Source organism: Phascolarctos cinereus, unplaced genomic scaffold, assembly GCF_003287225.1.
Source record: "Phascolarctos cinereus isolate Bilbo 61053 unplaced genomic scaffold, phaCin_HiC Scaffold_5;HRSCAF=322, whole genome shotgun sequence".
In the NCBI taxonomy this organism is placed as follows: domain Eukaryota; kingdom Metazoa; phylum Chordata; class Mammalia; order Diprotodontia; family Phascolarctidae; genus Phascolarctos; species Phascolarctos cinereus.
This window is the reverse complement of record NW_027555958.1, coordinates 272,721,581-272,738,673: the sequence shown is the minus strand read 5'-3', so window position 1 is coordinate 272,738,673 and position 17,093 is coordinate 272,721,581. Positions and strand designations below refer to the sequence as shown.

Here is a 17,093-nt window from a genome sequence, read left to right as displayed (position 1 = left end):
CTCTTTCCAGCATTAGTATTAGTGGTATCACCATTCTCTCATTCTTCCAGGCTAAAAACTCTGGAGCTACTTTTGATTACAAGCCTTCTACTTTAATATCTACCTTCAATTTTTCATCAATTCCTGTCATTTCTTCCTTTAAAACATGCTGGGTATAAAAATTACTTTGGGCCTGCAATAATTTTCATATGGTTTCATTCTGTGACAGAAAGGTTTATGCTTCTGCAAAAACTAGGCTGGCTCAGAACATCTGACCTTGACCATATGAAACCAGATCGAACTGTCTTCTCCACTTTTAGTTAGTTCTCTATCAGCTGAGTGCTGAATTTCATGCCATACACATCTGTTGCACTGGTCAATTTTTGCTGTGTTTTTAATTGTGACTTTTAACAATGTATAATAATAACTCCATAGAAATGTGCAAAAGTAGTAGCTCTTAAGGAGCACCAGTCAATGACTATTAGAGATATTATTACAGCATCTGTTGGTGTCACAAGTCAAGGGTTTCAAAGATCATTCAAGCTCACAATCAAACAGAATTAGCTGCACCAAACTGTAAAGGAAAGCGTAGCTAAAAACAAAAGAAAAGAAAAATCCACCAAGAATTGACACGGCTGTGAAACAGACTAATTAACCCTTTGAAAACAAGCAAAAACCTTCAGACTTGTCAGCTGAAAGGGTTGTTAGTGATACCTCTACAGTGTAATGTAGGCTTCTTGAAACCAGAAGAATAATAACAAGATCAAGTTTTTAAGAGCAGTTCACCACTGTTATAAAGAAAAACGCTTCTCATGGGCAAGATGATACAAAAATTGAACTACTCAGGATTAGAAAAAAATAGTTTTTACTAATGAAACTCACTTTTTTCATTCAAGACTACACTAAAACTGTTGCAGAAAGACTTTGAATCTGCTGTCCTGACAGGTTTCAACTCCACAGAACAAGATGCCCCTGCCAGGATGAGTTCATCACTTCTAAACTCACCACTCTGCTGCTGACTCAAGCTCTGACTGACACCACTTTCCCCAGCCTCCTCTCCCCTCTGACTGGAGGGCTGGAGGATGGAGTACCACACTCTTCCCAATGCCTTCCTCTATACAGGGCTGAAATTCCATTCTGCCTCTGCCACTACTCCTGATTTCAATTGTATGGAACAAGATGTCCCCACACAAGGTATCCCCTGGTGTCCCCCTGCCCCCTTTCCCACCTTCTTTTCTGTGTTGTCCCTCCCTTTAAGGCTGTAAGTTCCTTAAGAGCAGGAACTGCCTTTCTCTTTCTTAACTGTATCCTTAGCATAATGCCTGGCACATAGGAGGGACTTAATAAACATTTATTGGATTTATTCGACTGGCAGAAGAAAGTCTAGGTGAACCTGTAAGATCTGGGCATCAAAAAACTGTAAAATATCCACCCAAAAAATGTTTCAAGGATGTTTTTACTTCCACTGGGTCTAAAAGTTTTGTCCACATTGAGGGAATGATGAACTCTGATAAATATATTGATAGACTAAGAAGTAAAATTGTTCAGAACTTAGAAAAATTCCTAAGAGAAGATGGAATACTACATGGCACCAAAGGTTAAGAAATTTATCTGAGGGGCAGCTAGGTGGCGCAGTGGACAGAGCATCAGCCCTGAAGTCAGGAGGACCTCAGTTCAAATCCAGCCTCAGACCAAACACTTGACCCTTACTAGCTGTGTGACCCTGGGCAAGTCACTTAACCCCAATTGCAAAAAATTAAATTAAATTTAAAAAAAAAAAGAAATTTATCTGAGAGATAGAGATAAATATCCTTCAATGACTTGGAAACTTGCCTAATTTAAATCCCATTGAAAATCTAAGGGAAAAAGTAGCTGTTAGCCAAAAGCTGGTTTACTATAAATTGTGATTTCATGATAAAAAATTAAATAATATGTGGCAAAACCTTGTGATATCAATGCCAGATCACGTAAAAGAAGCAATACAGCAAAAGGACATTTGCAGATTAAATTTTTTTTAAAGATGTAAATTTACTTTGTCTCCAATAATTCATTTACACCAACCATAATATGATTGGCATTTGCTTTCTATTAGACAGTAAAAGGCATCAACCTCTATCTATGTATTTCTACATCCTTAATTTCTCACAACCTGGACTTTTGCTTCTTATTTTTTAAAATTATATTTTAAAAAAATAGTAGAAGAAATCAGCCTCATTGCCTTTAATTTAAAGTCATACTTGTAAGCCCACAGAAGGGCACTGGAATATAATGTTGTGTTTGTCCTTCACTGTAGAAGAGGATCGTTCCAGCAGGGAGATGATGACATGACTTGCAACTGACTTTGGTTTGAGGGAGGGAGGACTGTGCAAGGTCACCAGCCTCACTTTCTCCTCCAGAGCCATCTAGGTCTAGTGGCAAAATATAGATCAGGACAACTGGAGATGGCCCCCAGAATATAATGTAGTGAAAAGCTGGACGAAGAGGCCCTGTGTTCAAATACTAGACTTGCTACTTAACTATCCGTGTGACTGCGGCATGTCATGTCACTTTACCTTTCTGGTTCTGTTTCCTCATATGTAAAATTAAACAGTTCCATTAAATTAGCTCCAAGGTCTCTTTCAGCTCTAAATCCACTATGATTCATCCCTTTGTTCTTTATTCATGCTACTATCTTTGTTTAGCTCTTCGCTACTTCATATCTAGATTATAGTAACACTGATCTCCTTGCCTAGAGCCTCTTCCCACTCTAATGCATCTTGCTGCCACATTATCCAATATTGTTTTCTCTATTTTACTCCCCTAGTTAAGAACCAATAATGATTCCCATTATCTATTGTATCACACTCAAATTCTTCTACCTATCTTTTCAAGACCTTCCATAATCTGATCCCATCATGTCTATCCAACCTTATTTCCCACCAATCACAAATATAAGTCCTCTGCTCCTGTCAGACTACTCATAGTATTGTACACAACACATAGCATGCTAAATCCATTTGTGAACCTTTGCCCCTGATGCTTCCCCTACCTATAAAGCATTGATTGCTCCTCTCTACCTGTCCAATGTGGTATGCTGGCACAAACAGTGGACTCGGGAGGTAGGAGGCTTGGGTTTGAAACCCAGGTCTAAGGCTGTGTAACTAGCTATGCCACTATGGAAAAATCACCTCAGTTTCCTCTTCTGTAAAATGGTAATACCATTTGCACTATTGATCTCACAGAAATGTTCTAAGGAAAGTGAACAATTTCTTGTTCCAAACTTTCCATTTTCTGCTGAGGGTACCACCATCCTTTTAAGTCATGCTGGCTTACAACCTCAAAGTTATTCTTACCTCTTCCCTCTCTCTCATTCTCTATATCCAAGCAGCTCCCAAGTCCTGTCATGAAGGGCTGCTAAGTGGTACAGGGGATAGAGCATGGGCCTAAGGTCAGAAAGTCATGAGTTCAAATTTGCCTTCAAAACTGCTGTATGACCCTGGGCAAGTCACTTAACCTCTATTTGACTATTTCCTCAACTGTAAAATTGGGATAGTAATAGCACCTACCTACCAGGGCTGTTGTAAGAATAAAATGAGACATCTGTAAAGCATTTAGCACAGTGCTTGGTACATCCACTCATACAGCAGCTTAAGTTAGCCTCTTGACACCTCTCACCTATACTACATAACAGTCTCCTAATCTGTCTTACTACTGTCTTCTCCAATATAGGCTCCATAGACTGAAAAATTAATATTCTTAGAACACATATCTGACCATGCCATACACCCTCCCCCTATTTAAAAATCATCAGTGGTTCCCTATTGTCTTTGAAATAAAATATAAACTACTCAGCTTGGCCTCCTCCACAATGTGGAGGCTCCCACCTATCTTTTACAAGCATTTACATACATTTACATGCCCTGGGACCCAGGGCTCTCGACAGGTGAGCTTTCACCTTATTGAGCCAGGCAGACATGTCACTTCCCTAGCAGTTCCAAATCATGTGTCCGCCCCTTTTATCATCTTCATCCCACTGGAAACCTGGGACCAGGGTTCTAATAGGTGGAGCATTCACTCTCTTTTGCTTAGATCCAAGCCACCACAAAGCTTAAAGGCAGCTTCAAACCCTTCGGCAACTCCCTCCCTGTCCTATCCTCCTGTTTCCAACTCTCATGTTCAGGAAGTCCCAAAGTCTGCAGTTTTAAGTTTTAACAGCCTGTGTAAGTTAAGATGCCTCCATTAGAACATCAGCTCTTTAAATGAAAGGACTGTCTTGCCTGCTTGTATTTGAGCTCTTAATAAATGCTTTTATCCTTCACTCATTCATTCACAAAGTCTACATTCCAGAGAATATGAACTCCTTAAGCTGTTACTCATATCTGAAAATCTACCTCTAGTCTCTCTGCCTTTACACAGGTATTATGCCAGAAATGCACTCATTCATCCTGAGCTTCCTTTCAAGGCTCAGTTTAGGTGCTCACTACATCCTCCACGTGGTCTTTCCTGAACCCTCTAGTTATTACCCTGTTCTCCCTCTAAAATTACTTTGTATTTATCTACGTTCATGTTGCTTCCCAATCCCTATCAGACATAAGTTGCTGAAGGGCAGACTTGTTTTATTCTTGTCTTTGAATCCTCAGTGCGTAGCAGAGAACTTCCGGATACATTTTTATGATACACGACTTTTAACAGTAAATTTAGCATTTAAATTCTGCTCTGTTTAAGCTAATATTTAGATTAATTTGCATTCTTTGAACACCAATTAGCCGAAAGCAAAAGGAAGTATATTTGGTGATGGTCAGGGACATGGGTTCAGAATCAAAAACTGAATTAATTCATAAACTGGAAAAATGAAAGCAGGTCAGACAAAGCAGAAGGCTAGAGAAGCCACTAACTCAACTTTACCACATGACAGATCTGATTCTTAAAACCAGGTATCCCAAGTCTCCCCTCCCTGGCCTTCCATCACCACCATTCTGATTAGTTAGCAGCTCTGGTGACTCACTATATCAGACCATAATCCTTATGTTCCTGGATTCTCAGTCCTATTCTTCCCAACCCCATACCACCTAGTTCTGGAACCACAATAAAATAATAATGCCACTGATACTGGAAAGAATAAGTCGACTTACTACTCTTGGGCTCCTATAACCATGCTGTTAACTTTTCAAATCAAAATATCCTTTCATAGCTCCAGTCTCCTGTATATATTGTTTCTCCTATTAGAATATAAGTTTCTTGAGGCCAGAGGCAGTCTCTCTTCTTCTATTTGTATCCCCAGCACTTAGTACAGTGCTTGGTATGAGTTAACATTTAATAAATGCCTTTTCATTCATCCTCCAATGTTCAAGCCACTTTACAAGGAAAAATATACACAGTTATTGCCTCCTGTGCTGATGGGAGAGCAGATTTAAAAGGACTCTGAGTCCCATGTACACTGAAATTTCTCAAATATCTCTTACCTCTTCTGGTTCTTGTTCCTGCTCCTGGCCAGGCTTGGACTTCTTTGGCTTAGAAGGCCCTCCAGGACTAGAAAGAGATTTTGGCAACCTGGCTGAAGATGGCACCAGATGTCTTGATGGCATAGAAGAGCCTCCAAGACGCTGCCCGCCCCCAGAGAAAGGAACAAAGGAAGGAGATACTGACTCCTTGGAACTCAGCCTCATTTCATCATCCAAACGTTTAAGGCCCAGACAATCTATCTGGCTGATCCCTGAAGCAACTGCATCATCTGGTCGACTCAAATCACTACCACTTAGCGCACCAGAGCCCAAAGAAAGCAGAGAGTTGCTGGTGGCCTGATCAACAGAGATAGATGGGGCTGGGCTTCCTAAGACTTTAATCTCAGGAACCATATCCTCCTGCGTGCCAGGTGATTCACACGTCTTCATGGAAAACCTTTTGGGAGAAAACCAAGGCAATAATAAGCAATGCCAGAAACAGGAAAAAAAATCCCTCATTGCCCCCTAGGATTTCCTAAGTCCCACTCCCCAACCCATAGTGATAATGGGCAAACAGCTCCAAAGCTTTTCTGATGGAATCAGGAAGTTAACCCAATTATTGTGACTGGACAACAGAGGATTTGGTCTTTTTCTCTTTTTCTACACTGCAATAAGCAAAACCCAGCACCAATCCAGTATCATGCACAAGTGAAATTAAGCCCCTTTAAAGAGCTAGAAAGCTATTTATTTAGAGTGGGGTTTAATCCTAAGCTAGTCAAGAAGAGCTGATGTCAAACCCAACCAGCAGGCGGAGCCACAGGAGCCAGCTTCCCACAGAAAAGGTCAGAACCAGGCTTTAAACAATTTTTTAATTAAACACTAGTAAGATCACCCACAAATGATTTGTATTTCCCATCCAATCAATAAACCTACCCCACTTCTTTAAATCTGGACCCACAAAGAAAAGTAGAAGGTTCAGAAGGAGACAGAAACAAACAGGACAACTTTGGAACAAACATGTTAAATTTTTAAAAAAAGATTTACTTAAAAGATTCATGGTTTCATATACAGTCCTCTTGTTCTGCTCTTCTTTGTTAGTGGAAATACTCATGTTAGCTGATGTTTGTCAAAATCATAATAATACATTTTCCAAAAAAATTGTACCCAAACAACATTGTAAAAAGCCTGAGCCAACATCTGCAACCATGGGAAACACATCTGGGCAACAGTTTTAGATAAACAGGCAAATGCAGTAATTGCTGTGAGGATGCATTTTTTTTTTGCCTTTGAACTTTTTTTTTAATGCATTTTTCTGGTGTCTGAAACAAAACAAATTTACCACTATAAGTTTACAAAGAAAAAAGAGTCTCTGACAGGAAGGCTAACTTCCTCCACCTGACCTGATGATGGCATTGCCTCCAGTTAAGCCCAGTGACTTCAGTGTGGTCTTCTGCAAAGCAGCTCTCCCAGTTATCTGGAATGGGATAAAAATGGGGAACAGAATATACCTTTGTCCGAGATACCTGAAGATGGCTGGCCAGAGAATAAGCAACAGGCAACTCCTAAGAGAACTCCTGAAGGATCACAGATTTAGAGCTAAAAGGGACCTTAGAAACCACTGAGTCCATCCTCTTCATTTTTCATATGATGAAACTAAGGCACAGAGCAGTTAAGTGACCCGCCCAGTGTCACACAGCTAGTAAGTATACAAGGTAGGATTTGAACCCAGGTCTTGCTGACTCCGAGTCCAGTGTCTTCTCCACTAAATTACACTGACTGTCTTCTAGCTTCCTCTTAACTCTGTAAGCTCTTTAGTCTTTTCTGGTTTAAAATAAAGTTCCCATCTTTCCATCTAGGGCTAAAGCCCTTTCTCCACTTCCCTGGATCCTGTGATGTTTTTCCTTGCAATCTTTTGGATTAATCATAAATAAAATGGCAGAATGGTATATTCCAGAAAGAGAACAGGAGTCATGAGATCTGAACATTCAAATCTCAATTTTGTCATTAACTAATCATTCAACTTCTCTATACCACATTTCCAGATTTATAAATTGACTGGATTAGATCTGATGATCTCTTAAGGTCCCTTCCATTTTATGACTGGATGATCTATAAAACAAGGGAACCAACTAGTTGGACTGAAGGGAATAGATAAAGAAGGGAATTCTATAGAACAAAGAAAGTGCCAAGAGATTTGGTGAAAGCCTCTGGTCAAAGCGGGGGGGGGGGGGGGGGGGGGAGACCTGGAGTGTAATAAGGGATTGAAACCTGAATATTACACACTGAGAACAGTAGGGCTCTATCAGAACATTTTAGGTAAGAAAAGAGAAGGAAGTAAAGATCTATTGGTTCACAGCCCTTGTTACACCTTTCCACAAAGAAAGCTGACTCCCAACCCAAAAAAGAGGTCAAGCTTCCAGGCATGCAAAAAAAACTCTGGAGAGTTCAATCATGAATCAAAAATCAAACCTAAAAATTATTTCAATGATTAATGTTTCTTCTGACTTAAAAAATTATAAATATATGGCTATCAAAATTATAGCTTTTTGCAGACAATGTGATGGTTTTAGAGAATCTTAGAGATTCAACAAAAAATTAATAGAAATAACTTCAGCAAAGTAGCAGAATATAAAAACAGCAAAAATTATCAGCCTTTATGTATATATCAACAGGAAAAGAAAAGGGAAATTGGAAGCATGTCCAAAAGTGACTAAACTGTTTATAGCTTTTCATCCTTCAATACCACTACTAGGTATATACCTCAGGGATCAAAGAAAGAGGGAAAAGACATAAATATACAAAAACATATATAGCAAGTCTTTGTTGTAGCAAAGAATTGGAAATTAGGGAGGTGTCTGTCCTTCAATTGTGGAATTGCTGAGCATATTATGTATGGCTAATGAACTAATGCAATAATAATGCCAAAAAAGAGTTACTAGCATTTAAAAAAAAAAAAACACAGATGGGGCAGCTAGGTGGCACAGAGTTCAAATCCAGCCTCAGACCAAACACTTGACACTGACTAGCTATGTGACCCTGGCCAAGTCACTTAAACCCCAACTGCCTAAAAATTAAAAAAATTTTTTAAAAAAACCACAGATGATAAAACTCAAGAGGCACAGGCAAATAAGTCAGCTGAAACTGGTGTATCTTTTTAAAAATGAAAGCTGTATGTAATATAATCATAATTACATGTACATTTTTTTCTGTTCTTCTACGTATATGAAATTCTCTTTTTCTATTCTTCTACATATATGGAAATAACAATCGTTTGTCAAAGTCAAAATAACAAAAAAATTTCCAAAAAGTACATGACTATGTTACACGAGTCAAACAAAAGCCACAAATTCTGGGCGTATATGAACAGATTTTCATCAAGTAGAATTTACACAAGTTAAACCAACTCATTTAAGGATATGCATAATTGTTACTATGCTACATAGTAATTAGGCATAAATGGCAAGCAGTTTTCATAAATGACTGTAATCAGTATTTCTTTTACACAGCCAACCCAAATTTTTGGTCATTATATTTTCTTTGTTACTTTTCCATAATCTAATCAGCATTAATGTGTACAGTTTGTCTTGATACAATATATGATTTAATCTTTGTCCTATATGCACAAAGGTCCCAATCCTTCCCCTCCCCACCAATGCCCACAGCTAAAGTTTTTTAGTATTCTTTCCTATAACTTCAGGTACCTGCTGTTACCTCCAAGCTACCCTTAGAGTAATCCTATTTCCCAGATAAAGGATTTAGAGGGGCAGCGTAGGGGAACAGAAAATGGTCCTCTTAAGTGGGAGCTAAGAGGAGACCTGCCACTCACATACATAAAATAACTCCATTATACTCACTCTCCTACCTCTACCCCAAATTACCAAGGCAAAATGGTGCTTGAGCCTCACTCTGACCAACACTTGCTTCTCAGGGTACAAGCTGTTTTTTATGTTCATTCTAGCTATACAAAAATTGAGGGAGAGAAGGAAGAGGGGAATTGCTCACAAAAAACTGATCTGTCTGCAAATCTCAGTCCTCTGGAGTAAAGGTGGGAACATTGTAAATTGTGTTATAATGTATGACCATCATTACAAGAGAGAGTGAAGAGACCAAAGCCTTAGCAATAGTTAAGTGATACAGTGAAAAACAGTGATGGGCCTGAAGCGAAGAAGACCCAAATTCAAATCCAGCCTCATTTACTCCCTATGAAACTGTGGGCAAGTCAGTTATTTCTGTTTGCCTTAATCTACTGGCTGAGTTTTCTTATCTGTAAAATGGGGAAAATAATAGCACTTACTTCCTAGGTTTGTTGTGAGGATAAAATGAAAAAATATATATAAAGTGTTTTACAAATCTTAAAGTACTATATAAATGCTAGCTATTGTAATTATAGGATGGGCTATTATTATTATAGGATGGCTCATGAAGGAAGAAAAGATAATGAAAATGGGTTCTGGTTCCCTAATATTTAGGAGCTCTCAGATGGAAGGGGCCGGAAAAGAAAGGGGCAACTCAAGGTAGTATTTCTGACGAGAGAACCCTTCTTTCTGGGTACCTTAAGAAACCTGATTTTACTTTCAGGTCTAACTTTCCCCCAACTGCTTCATTTTTTTCTCCTAGTCATTTCCTCTGTGTAACAAATCATTATATTTTGGCTTGCTCATTCTTTTACCTTTCCTTTCCGCAAGTGTTTAAAGCAAAAGAACCTAAATTCTGTTTTAAAGGAGTCTACACTCAGCAAAGTACCTTGCATACTCAGTAATTGCTTATGAGTAATACTGAAGCCAGTAGACAAAGGATATGTTCCCAGTGGTTTAATTCAGCTGTTTTCAGGCAATAAAATCAACAGGCTTATCAATTCTCCTTGTAACCAGTCTTCAAAGAGCTTAAATACAGGGATCTGAACACCATAACAGCCAGATCAGCACTTAAAAAAAAAAGTAGCTTTTCTAGGCAAAATAAGCAAAAAGGAAATGGGATAAATCTGTGTATCATTTCAATTAGACTAATCAGGAAGTAGAATGGTTTATCCAAAAGGAAGGATTTACCTAAAGTTCACTGAAGAGTAAAGTAAGATGGTTTCAAGTTTTTTTAGGGGAAAAAAAAGTGGTACAAGGTCCCATTCCACCTACTCTTATTTGAGGCATTACTTTTAGCAATTTATTTGGGAGCACACGAAAGAGCACTAACCCCAAGGATGCAGAATAGAAACATGGAACAAGGGAAATCCTGTGTATGAGGATGTGAACATTGAAAACTCCCCTTCTTTAGTCATATTAAAAAGAGGACTTGAGGCCTAGACTGAACAATCCTGAATGCTTCGTGCTGGTTCTAAGTACTTTCTGATTCTTTGGGAACAAGTTAATTTCAGATACCCACAGTCTCCTCCTCAAAGTCCCAAGACTATCTCCAGAAGTCTCTCCTGGTCAAGTAAGTCAATATTCCACTCATTAAGGATGACATGATCCTAGCAGTAGATATAACCTCCAGATGGAAGGCTTCTGGCTAAGAGGCTCATGAAATACCTTCCCTTCCATGAAACCTTTCAGGGAAGATCAGAAGGATTGATTGCTTACCCTTTCTCACACATCTAGACACAAAAATCTCCCAAGTTACCCTTTACTACTCCCTACCCATACCCCCCAAACTTCTCATTTGACCTGTCTATGATAGATGCTTTACTTTAATTAATCTATCAATTTAACATTTTCCTTCTAAGACACACTTCTTATAAACATGTCTGTGTCTGGGTGCCTCTCTCAAATCATAAGATCAAAGAAAACAGAACAGATAATAAATATCTCTGTGCAATGGATAGCACAGAAACAATGTATATAAAAGCAGGAAATGTCAAACGTTAGACAAGTATTGATTGGACTCTCCAGGACCCAACTTGATTATCTCAGTAACAGAATAAACAGTAGTTTAAGAGAAAACCAGAGTTCTAGCTCTTCCACAAGGCCCTTCTGAGGGCCTCAGTTTAAGCATTGTAAAATAAGAGTGCTGGATAAGGAATCTCTTACGTTCCTATCACTTTTAATCACCTAATGATTCATTCCTCCAGTCAAGATCCTCCTATTTGACTGAAATCAAGGCAACCTCTTCTCAGTCTCTCAGTCAGCCTATAGGCAGTTGTTAAGTGCTTAATATATGTTCTACCTACTGTGCTATAGGGGAAATGGAGATGGTTCAGCTTTATGTTCAAAATGTTTTCTGGATGTCAAACTGTATGTAAATGAATGGGCATCTTAAATTTTAGTCAATCTCCACATAAGGACAAGAGCTTTGCTCAACACAAAGTAGCAACAGGGACCTGGGGGTTGTGAGAGACCTAGATCTAAAGGCAGTACTCCCAACCATCACTCTCAGAAAGAAAAGAGTGAGAAAGAAAAAAGAAGAGGGAAAGGGAGGGAGGAGCTGGGAGGAGGAAAAGCTAGGCTTCAAAAGCCAGGACTGAACATCACACAAAAAACCTCCACACTGCAAAAGGTTTTGAAAGAGATCAAAACATGGAGCAAAGCAAATATTTATTAAAACAAAACCACTTTTGTGACTCTTGGGCTTTGAGAGACATTGAAAAAACAAACAGGGCACTGAGTGAGGTTTATAAGAGCAGCCGCCTGGGCAGTCTATGGTTATGTTCCAATGAAGCCCGAGCTTTTTTTTTTTTCTTTTTCCATAAAACACACCAGGCTTTGAAAAGATCTAACTTCTCTCAGTCACACACTTTGAAGACAGGTCTGAAGGAGAGAGAATTTTCCAGGTTGGAAAGTGGCATTGAGTTTGTGTAGTGATTTAGGAGAGGTCATAGGGAAAAAGAAGCCAGAATTCTGAGGGGGGGAGGGGGGAGTGGAGTTATTGAGCCAGAGAAAGCTGCTAACCTACCTCATCCCTCATGTAAACACAGACTGGAGTAGATTCACACAGCTGCTCCACACACTCCCTGTAAGGAGAGGAAAAGAAAACAGCTTAGGCTCTCTGAAGCTGATGTACAGAGAACACCCAGGTGCCAGTCACCATGACTCCCAGCTCAGAAGATAGCTAGGAGGGAAGCAAATGAGATCTCGAATCCAGACTAGTCAATGTGGGAGGCATTACCCATGCCTCCATAGTTTAAGAAATGAGGGAATAAGGCCACCACACACCCACCCACAATCAAAGCTGTGTTCTGAAGATATAGGACATGCAGTTTTCTCTCTCATGCTCCTGGTTATAGCACTCATCCTTACTCTGACCAAAATGGTTATTGCCAACACTCAAATGAGAAATAGACCATTCCAATATGCAACACAGCAGAAAGAACACTGGACTAGAAATCTAGAAACCTGTGTTCTAATAATCTCTTCTCTACCAGTAACTAACTATGGGGCCTTAGATAGGTCACTTAATTGCTCCAAGACTTAGTGACTTATCTGTAAGATGAAAGGGTTGGCAACAATGACAAAGGACAGAGGACTCTGGAGAAGAGAATTTTGCAGTGATCCAAACTGAATGACCACTCTTTCAGTTACTATGCAGGGAAAAGTAGTTCAAGGAATGAATGCCTCTCCACTCTCCAAGTTATGAAAGAGAAAACCCACACACAACAATGGGAGAATTGCTTCAATGTAAAAACAAAGGAGAAAAAAGATCTAATAAGACAAAAAGGAATCCTAACCTATGTCAGAAGAATGGAGGATAGAAAATATGACACAAGCTAAAGGGAAGAAGGACCAATGAATAGTGGTAGCTAAGTAAGAGATAACATGCTCTTCACATAGGAGAGCACAGAGTCCTCTAAGGAAGATGCAACTGCTTGTTCTTTAAAGAATAATAATGTGGATCCACAGTGTTATCACTTAAGGTATCAATCAATAAGGTTAAGAAGAAGAAATAAAGAGATGATGACTCAATGCTGAGGGGTACTGAGGCGTCTTCCTTAGACATGTATCCAGGACATGATAAAGAACATCCCAGAACTCAGCAAATCTGATGAGTACCCACTTTGATAATTCATAGGGGCAACAAATGACCAGAAGGAACCTAACAAGTACTGCTGAAGATCATGAAGTCTTGAGCAAGAAATGTTAAGATCTCAAAGTATAGGCGCTGTTTTTAATCACTTGAACCAATTAAAGCAAAGGCTTTAGAAGAGACACACACGTTTGTAAAGTGAAGAGCCGATTAAAAAAAAAAGACAACTAAAAGTGGCATTTATATTCCTGAATCACTGTTTAAAATACTGATGTGAAATGTTCCTGGACATGGAGTGCACCTAACTAGGACTATTACAAAAAAACAAAAAACAAACCACCACCACCACCACCACAACCACCACAACACATTTGTCTCTAGTTGGCAGATCTAATCAAAAGAGATCTGAACTGACAAGGAAAAGAAAACCAAGTAATCTCACAAGCAGAGACACCTAGAAATTCACAGGATGTAAAAATCTAAGAAAGGCCCTCGCAATAAAATCCTGAGATGCTTAAAGAATAGGTAACAAGTGTCTCAGACACTTATTAGCTGTGTGACTCTGGGCAAGTTATATCTGTTTGCTTTAATAAACTGGAAGAAGGAAATGGCAAATCACTCCAACATCTTTGTCAAGATGGTCCACTGGATCACAAAGAGCTGAACATGACTGAACAACAACAAAATGAATTTCAGATCCTGAGAAGAGGAAAATTTGACCATAATGAAATTCAGTGGAATGGGACCCATGAACTGGAATATGGCTTAGTTAAGAAACAAAAAAACAAAACGCTGTTTGTTTCTTTTTGTTTGTTTGTTTTTAAAGGATGAGCTGAAGACAGAGAATTGTAGAACCAGAGGGGTGAAGCACTGTGGACAGCATTTGCATGACAATCAATGGAGGCAAAATCAAAAGTAACTATCATTGTCATCCGTTACTGTTTTCCTGGATATAAACTGGATATAAAATATATGAGAGGTTCAGGAAACAGATCACAAACCTCACCCAGAAATGTTATAATAATTGACAAAAGAGAGAATCTAAAACTTTCTCTTGGCTTGCCTATTTTTATCCCTCAAAAGGTAAAGAAATGAGAAATTTTATTCCAGACTCCACTCTCACCATCAAGGAGGAATTGGTCAATAAAGTGGAAATTATGGGAACCCCAGAAGTAAATGACTTCTACGTCTAGGAATTTATGACAGAGAATTTGCCTCCACTGATTGTCATGCAAATGCTGTCCACAGCAGAGTGAGAAGAAAACATTTTTTGCCTAGTTCTCTCAATCCATATTCTCCACAACAACCTAACCTTGGGAAAGCCAAGAAAAAGTCACAGTGAATCATTTTTCCAGCCCAGGGCAGCTTAGGAAGATAGAGAGCTCTAAGGACTCTATGAAGGAAGGTACCCAGGAGCAGTAGCACTGGCAGCAGCAACAGGACTAGGAGCATTCCAGTGGCCAGGCACCAAAAGGGAACCTAGATAGAGCACCATGGCAGGAAGCATCGGGCAGAAAGAGATCTCAGAGGACTCTGGAACTAGCACTGGGAGCAGGAATGAGTGCCACTTAGCAGCCATATAAGCCATTATCCAGTTCTTGGTCATAGATTCAGGGTACAGTAACAGCTGCAACTAAGCATGAGGTTCTAGCTGACTAGTGAGCGCACGCGCGCGCGCACACACACACACAAATTCCAGAAACTCAGCTGTGTGGTTATAAGCACAGAAGCAACAACTCCATTCTGACATTTAGCCCAGCATATAAGCCTGCAGTGGAAAAACCTGGAAACTGAAGAGATGTCCAGCAATTAAGGAATGGCTAAACAAGTTGTGGTATATGAATGTGATGGAATACTATTGTGCTACATAAGAAATGAAGAAGAGGATGGTTTCAGAAAAACCAGGGAAGACTTACATGAACTGATACAAAGCAGAACCAAGAGAACAACGTACACAGTATCAACAATATTGTAAAGACAATCAATTGTGAAAGACTTAGCAAATCTGATCTCCCAAAATTCCGAAAGACTCATGAAAAATGCTATCCGACTCCAAATAGAGAACTGCTGGACTCTGAGTACAGACTGAAGTATATTCTTTCCCTCTTTATTTTTCTTCCTTTTTATTTTCACAACATGACTAATGTCGAACTGTTCTGTATGACTTCATATTTATAACAGGTATTGTATTTTCTGCCTTCTCAATGGGTGGGGAAAGGGATGGAAGAAGAGAGAGAATTTGGTACTGAAAATAAAAATAAATCTACAATAATTTTTTAAAAAAGATAAGAAAAAGGAGGCAGCTAGGTGGCGCAGCGGATAGAGCTCCAACTTTGAAGTCAGGAGGACCTAAGTTCAAATCTGGCCTTAGACACTTGACACTTACTGTGTGACCCCAGGTAAGTCACTTAACCTCCACCACCAAAGCAAAAAAAAAAAAAAGATAAGAAAGAACAAAAAATGCTTTTTAAAACCAAATAAGGGTGGTGGAGGAAAAAATGGGAAAAGAAATGAGAGCTAGCCAAGTTAAAGAGAAACTTGCTAACAGAGGTACAAAATCATACTGAAGAAAAGAACTCATTAAAAATTAGAATTGGCCACATGGAAGCTAATGACTCCACAAAACATCAAGAAATGATAAAGTCATCAGAAAAACCTGAAAAGACTTCTATGGACTGGTGCTGAGAGAAGTGAGCAGAACTAGGAGAACGTTGTACACAGTAACAGTCACGTTATGCGATGACTAACTTTGATAGACTTAGCCCTTCTCAGCAATGCAAGGATCTAAGACATCTCCAAAAGTCTCATGATGGAAAATGCTATTCACACCCAGAGAAAGAACTACGGAGTTTGAATGCAGACACTATTTGCTCTTTTTTTTCCTTCTGTTTTGTCTCTTCTTTCTTGTAGTTCCTCCTATTGGTTCTAATTCTTCTTTACAGTATGACTAACATGAAAATATGTTTAATAGGAATATATATGTAGAGCCTATATCAGATTGCATGCTGTCTTGGGGAAGGAGGTGGAAGGGAGGGGGAGAAAATTTGGAACTCAAAAGTTTATGGAAGTTAATGTTGAAAACTAAAAATGAATCAATAAAAAAATGGCTACCCCCCCAAAAAATAAAATAAAGCAAAGTCATAAATAAATAAATAAAACTGGAAAAAAAGTAGAAGAAAATATTAAATATCAAATGGGAAAAACAACTGACTGGGAAAATAGATTGGGAAGGGATAATTTAAATATCACTAGACTACCTGAAAGCCAGGAACAAAAAAAAGAATCAGGATATCATATTTTAAGAAATTACAAAGGAAAACTGTCCAGATAGTTTAGAAGTAGGAGGCAAAGTAGAAACTGAAAGAATATACTGGTTACTTCGTGAAGAAAACCCCAAAATGAAAACTCCCAGTAATATTGTAGTAAAAATCCAAAACTTCTAGGTCAAAGAGAAAATACTGGGGGAAAAAAAAGAATTTAAATACTATAGAGCCCCACCAAATCCAATGGCTTTTTCTCAAACTTCATCCATCTTGACCTCTTTCCAGCATCTGATAGTGTTAATCATTTCCTCCTCCTGGATACACACTCCTATGTGAGATTTCATTACTCTTCTCTTGGTCTTCCTCCTATCATCTGACTACTTGCACTCAATCTTCTTTGCTAGATCAACATCCATCTCATTATTACCTAAATATAGGTATTCCTCAGAGGAATACTTTTCCTCTTCTGCTTCTCTACATT

The 17,093-nt window shown here is 38.9% G+C and overlaps 1 protein-coding gene across 8 annotated transcripts in view; it reads right to left on the bottom strand.

Moving 5' to 3' along the window:
- ASPSCR1 (ASPSCR1 tether for SLC2A4, UBX domain containing) overlaps window positions 1-17,093 on the bottom strand; it is a 128,683-nt gene that overhangs the window by 76,460 nt on the left and 35,130 nt on the right. For 6 of the 8 annotated variants that reach the window (XM_021000823.2, XM_078155869.1, XM_078155868.1 and 3 more), the window contains 3 exons: window positions 12,282-12,339; window positions 6,800-6,873; window positions 5,421-5,856 (listed from right to left, as the gene is read on the bottom strand). In XM_021000823.2, the coding sequence (XP_020856482.1) occupies window positions 5,421-5,856; window positions 6,800-6,873; window positions 12,282-12,339 (568 nt within the window). The remainder of the gene's footprint in view (window positions 1-5,420; window positions 5,857-6,799; window positions 6,874-12,281; window positions 12,340-17,093) is intronic. The other 2 variants (XM_021000824.2, XM_078155872.1) reach the window with 2 other exon arrangements.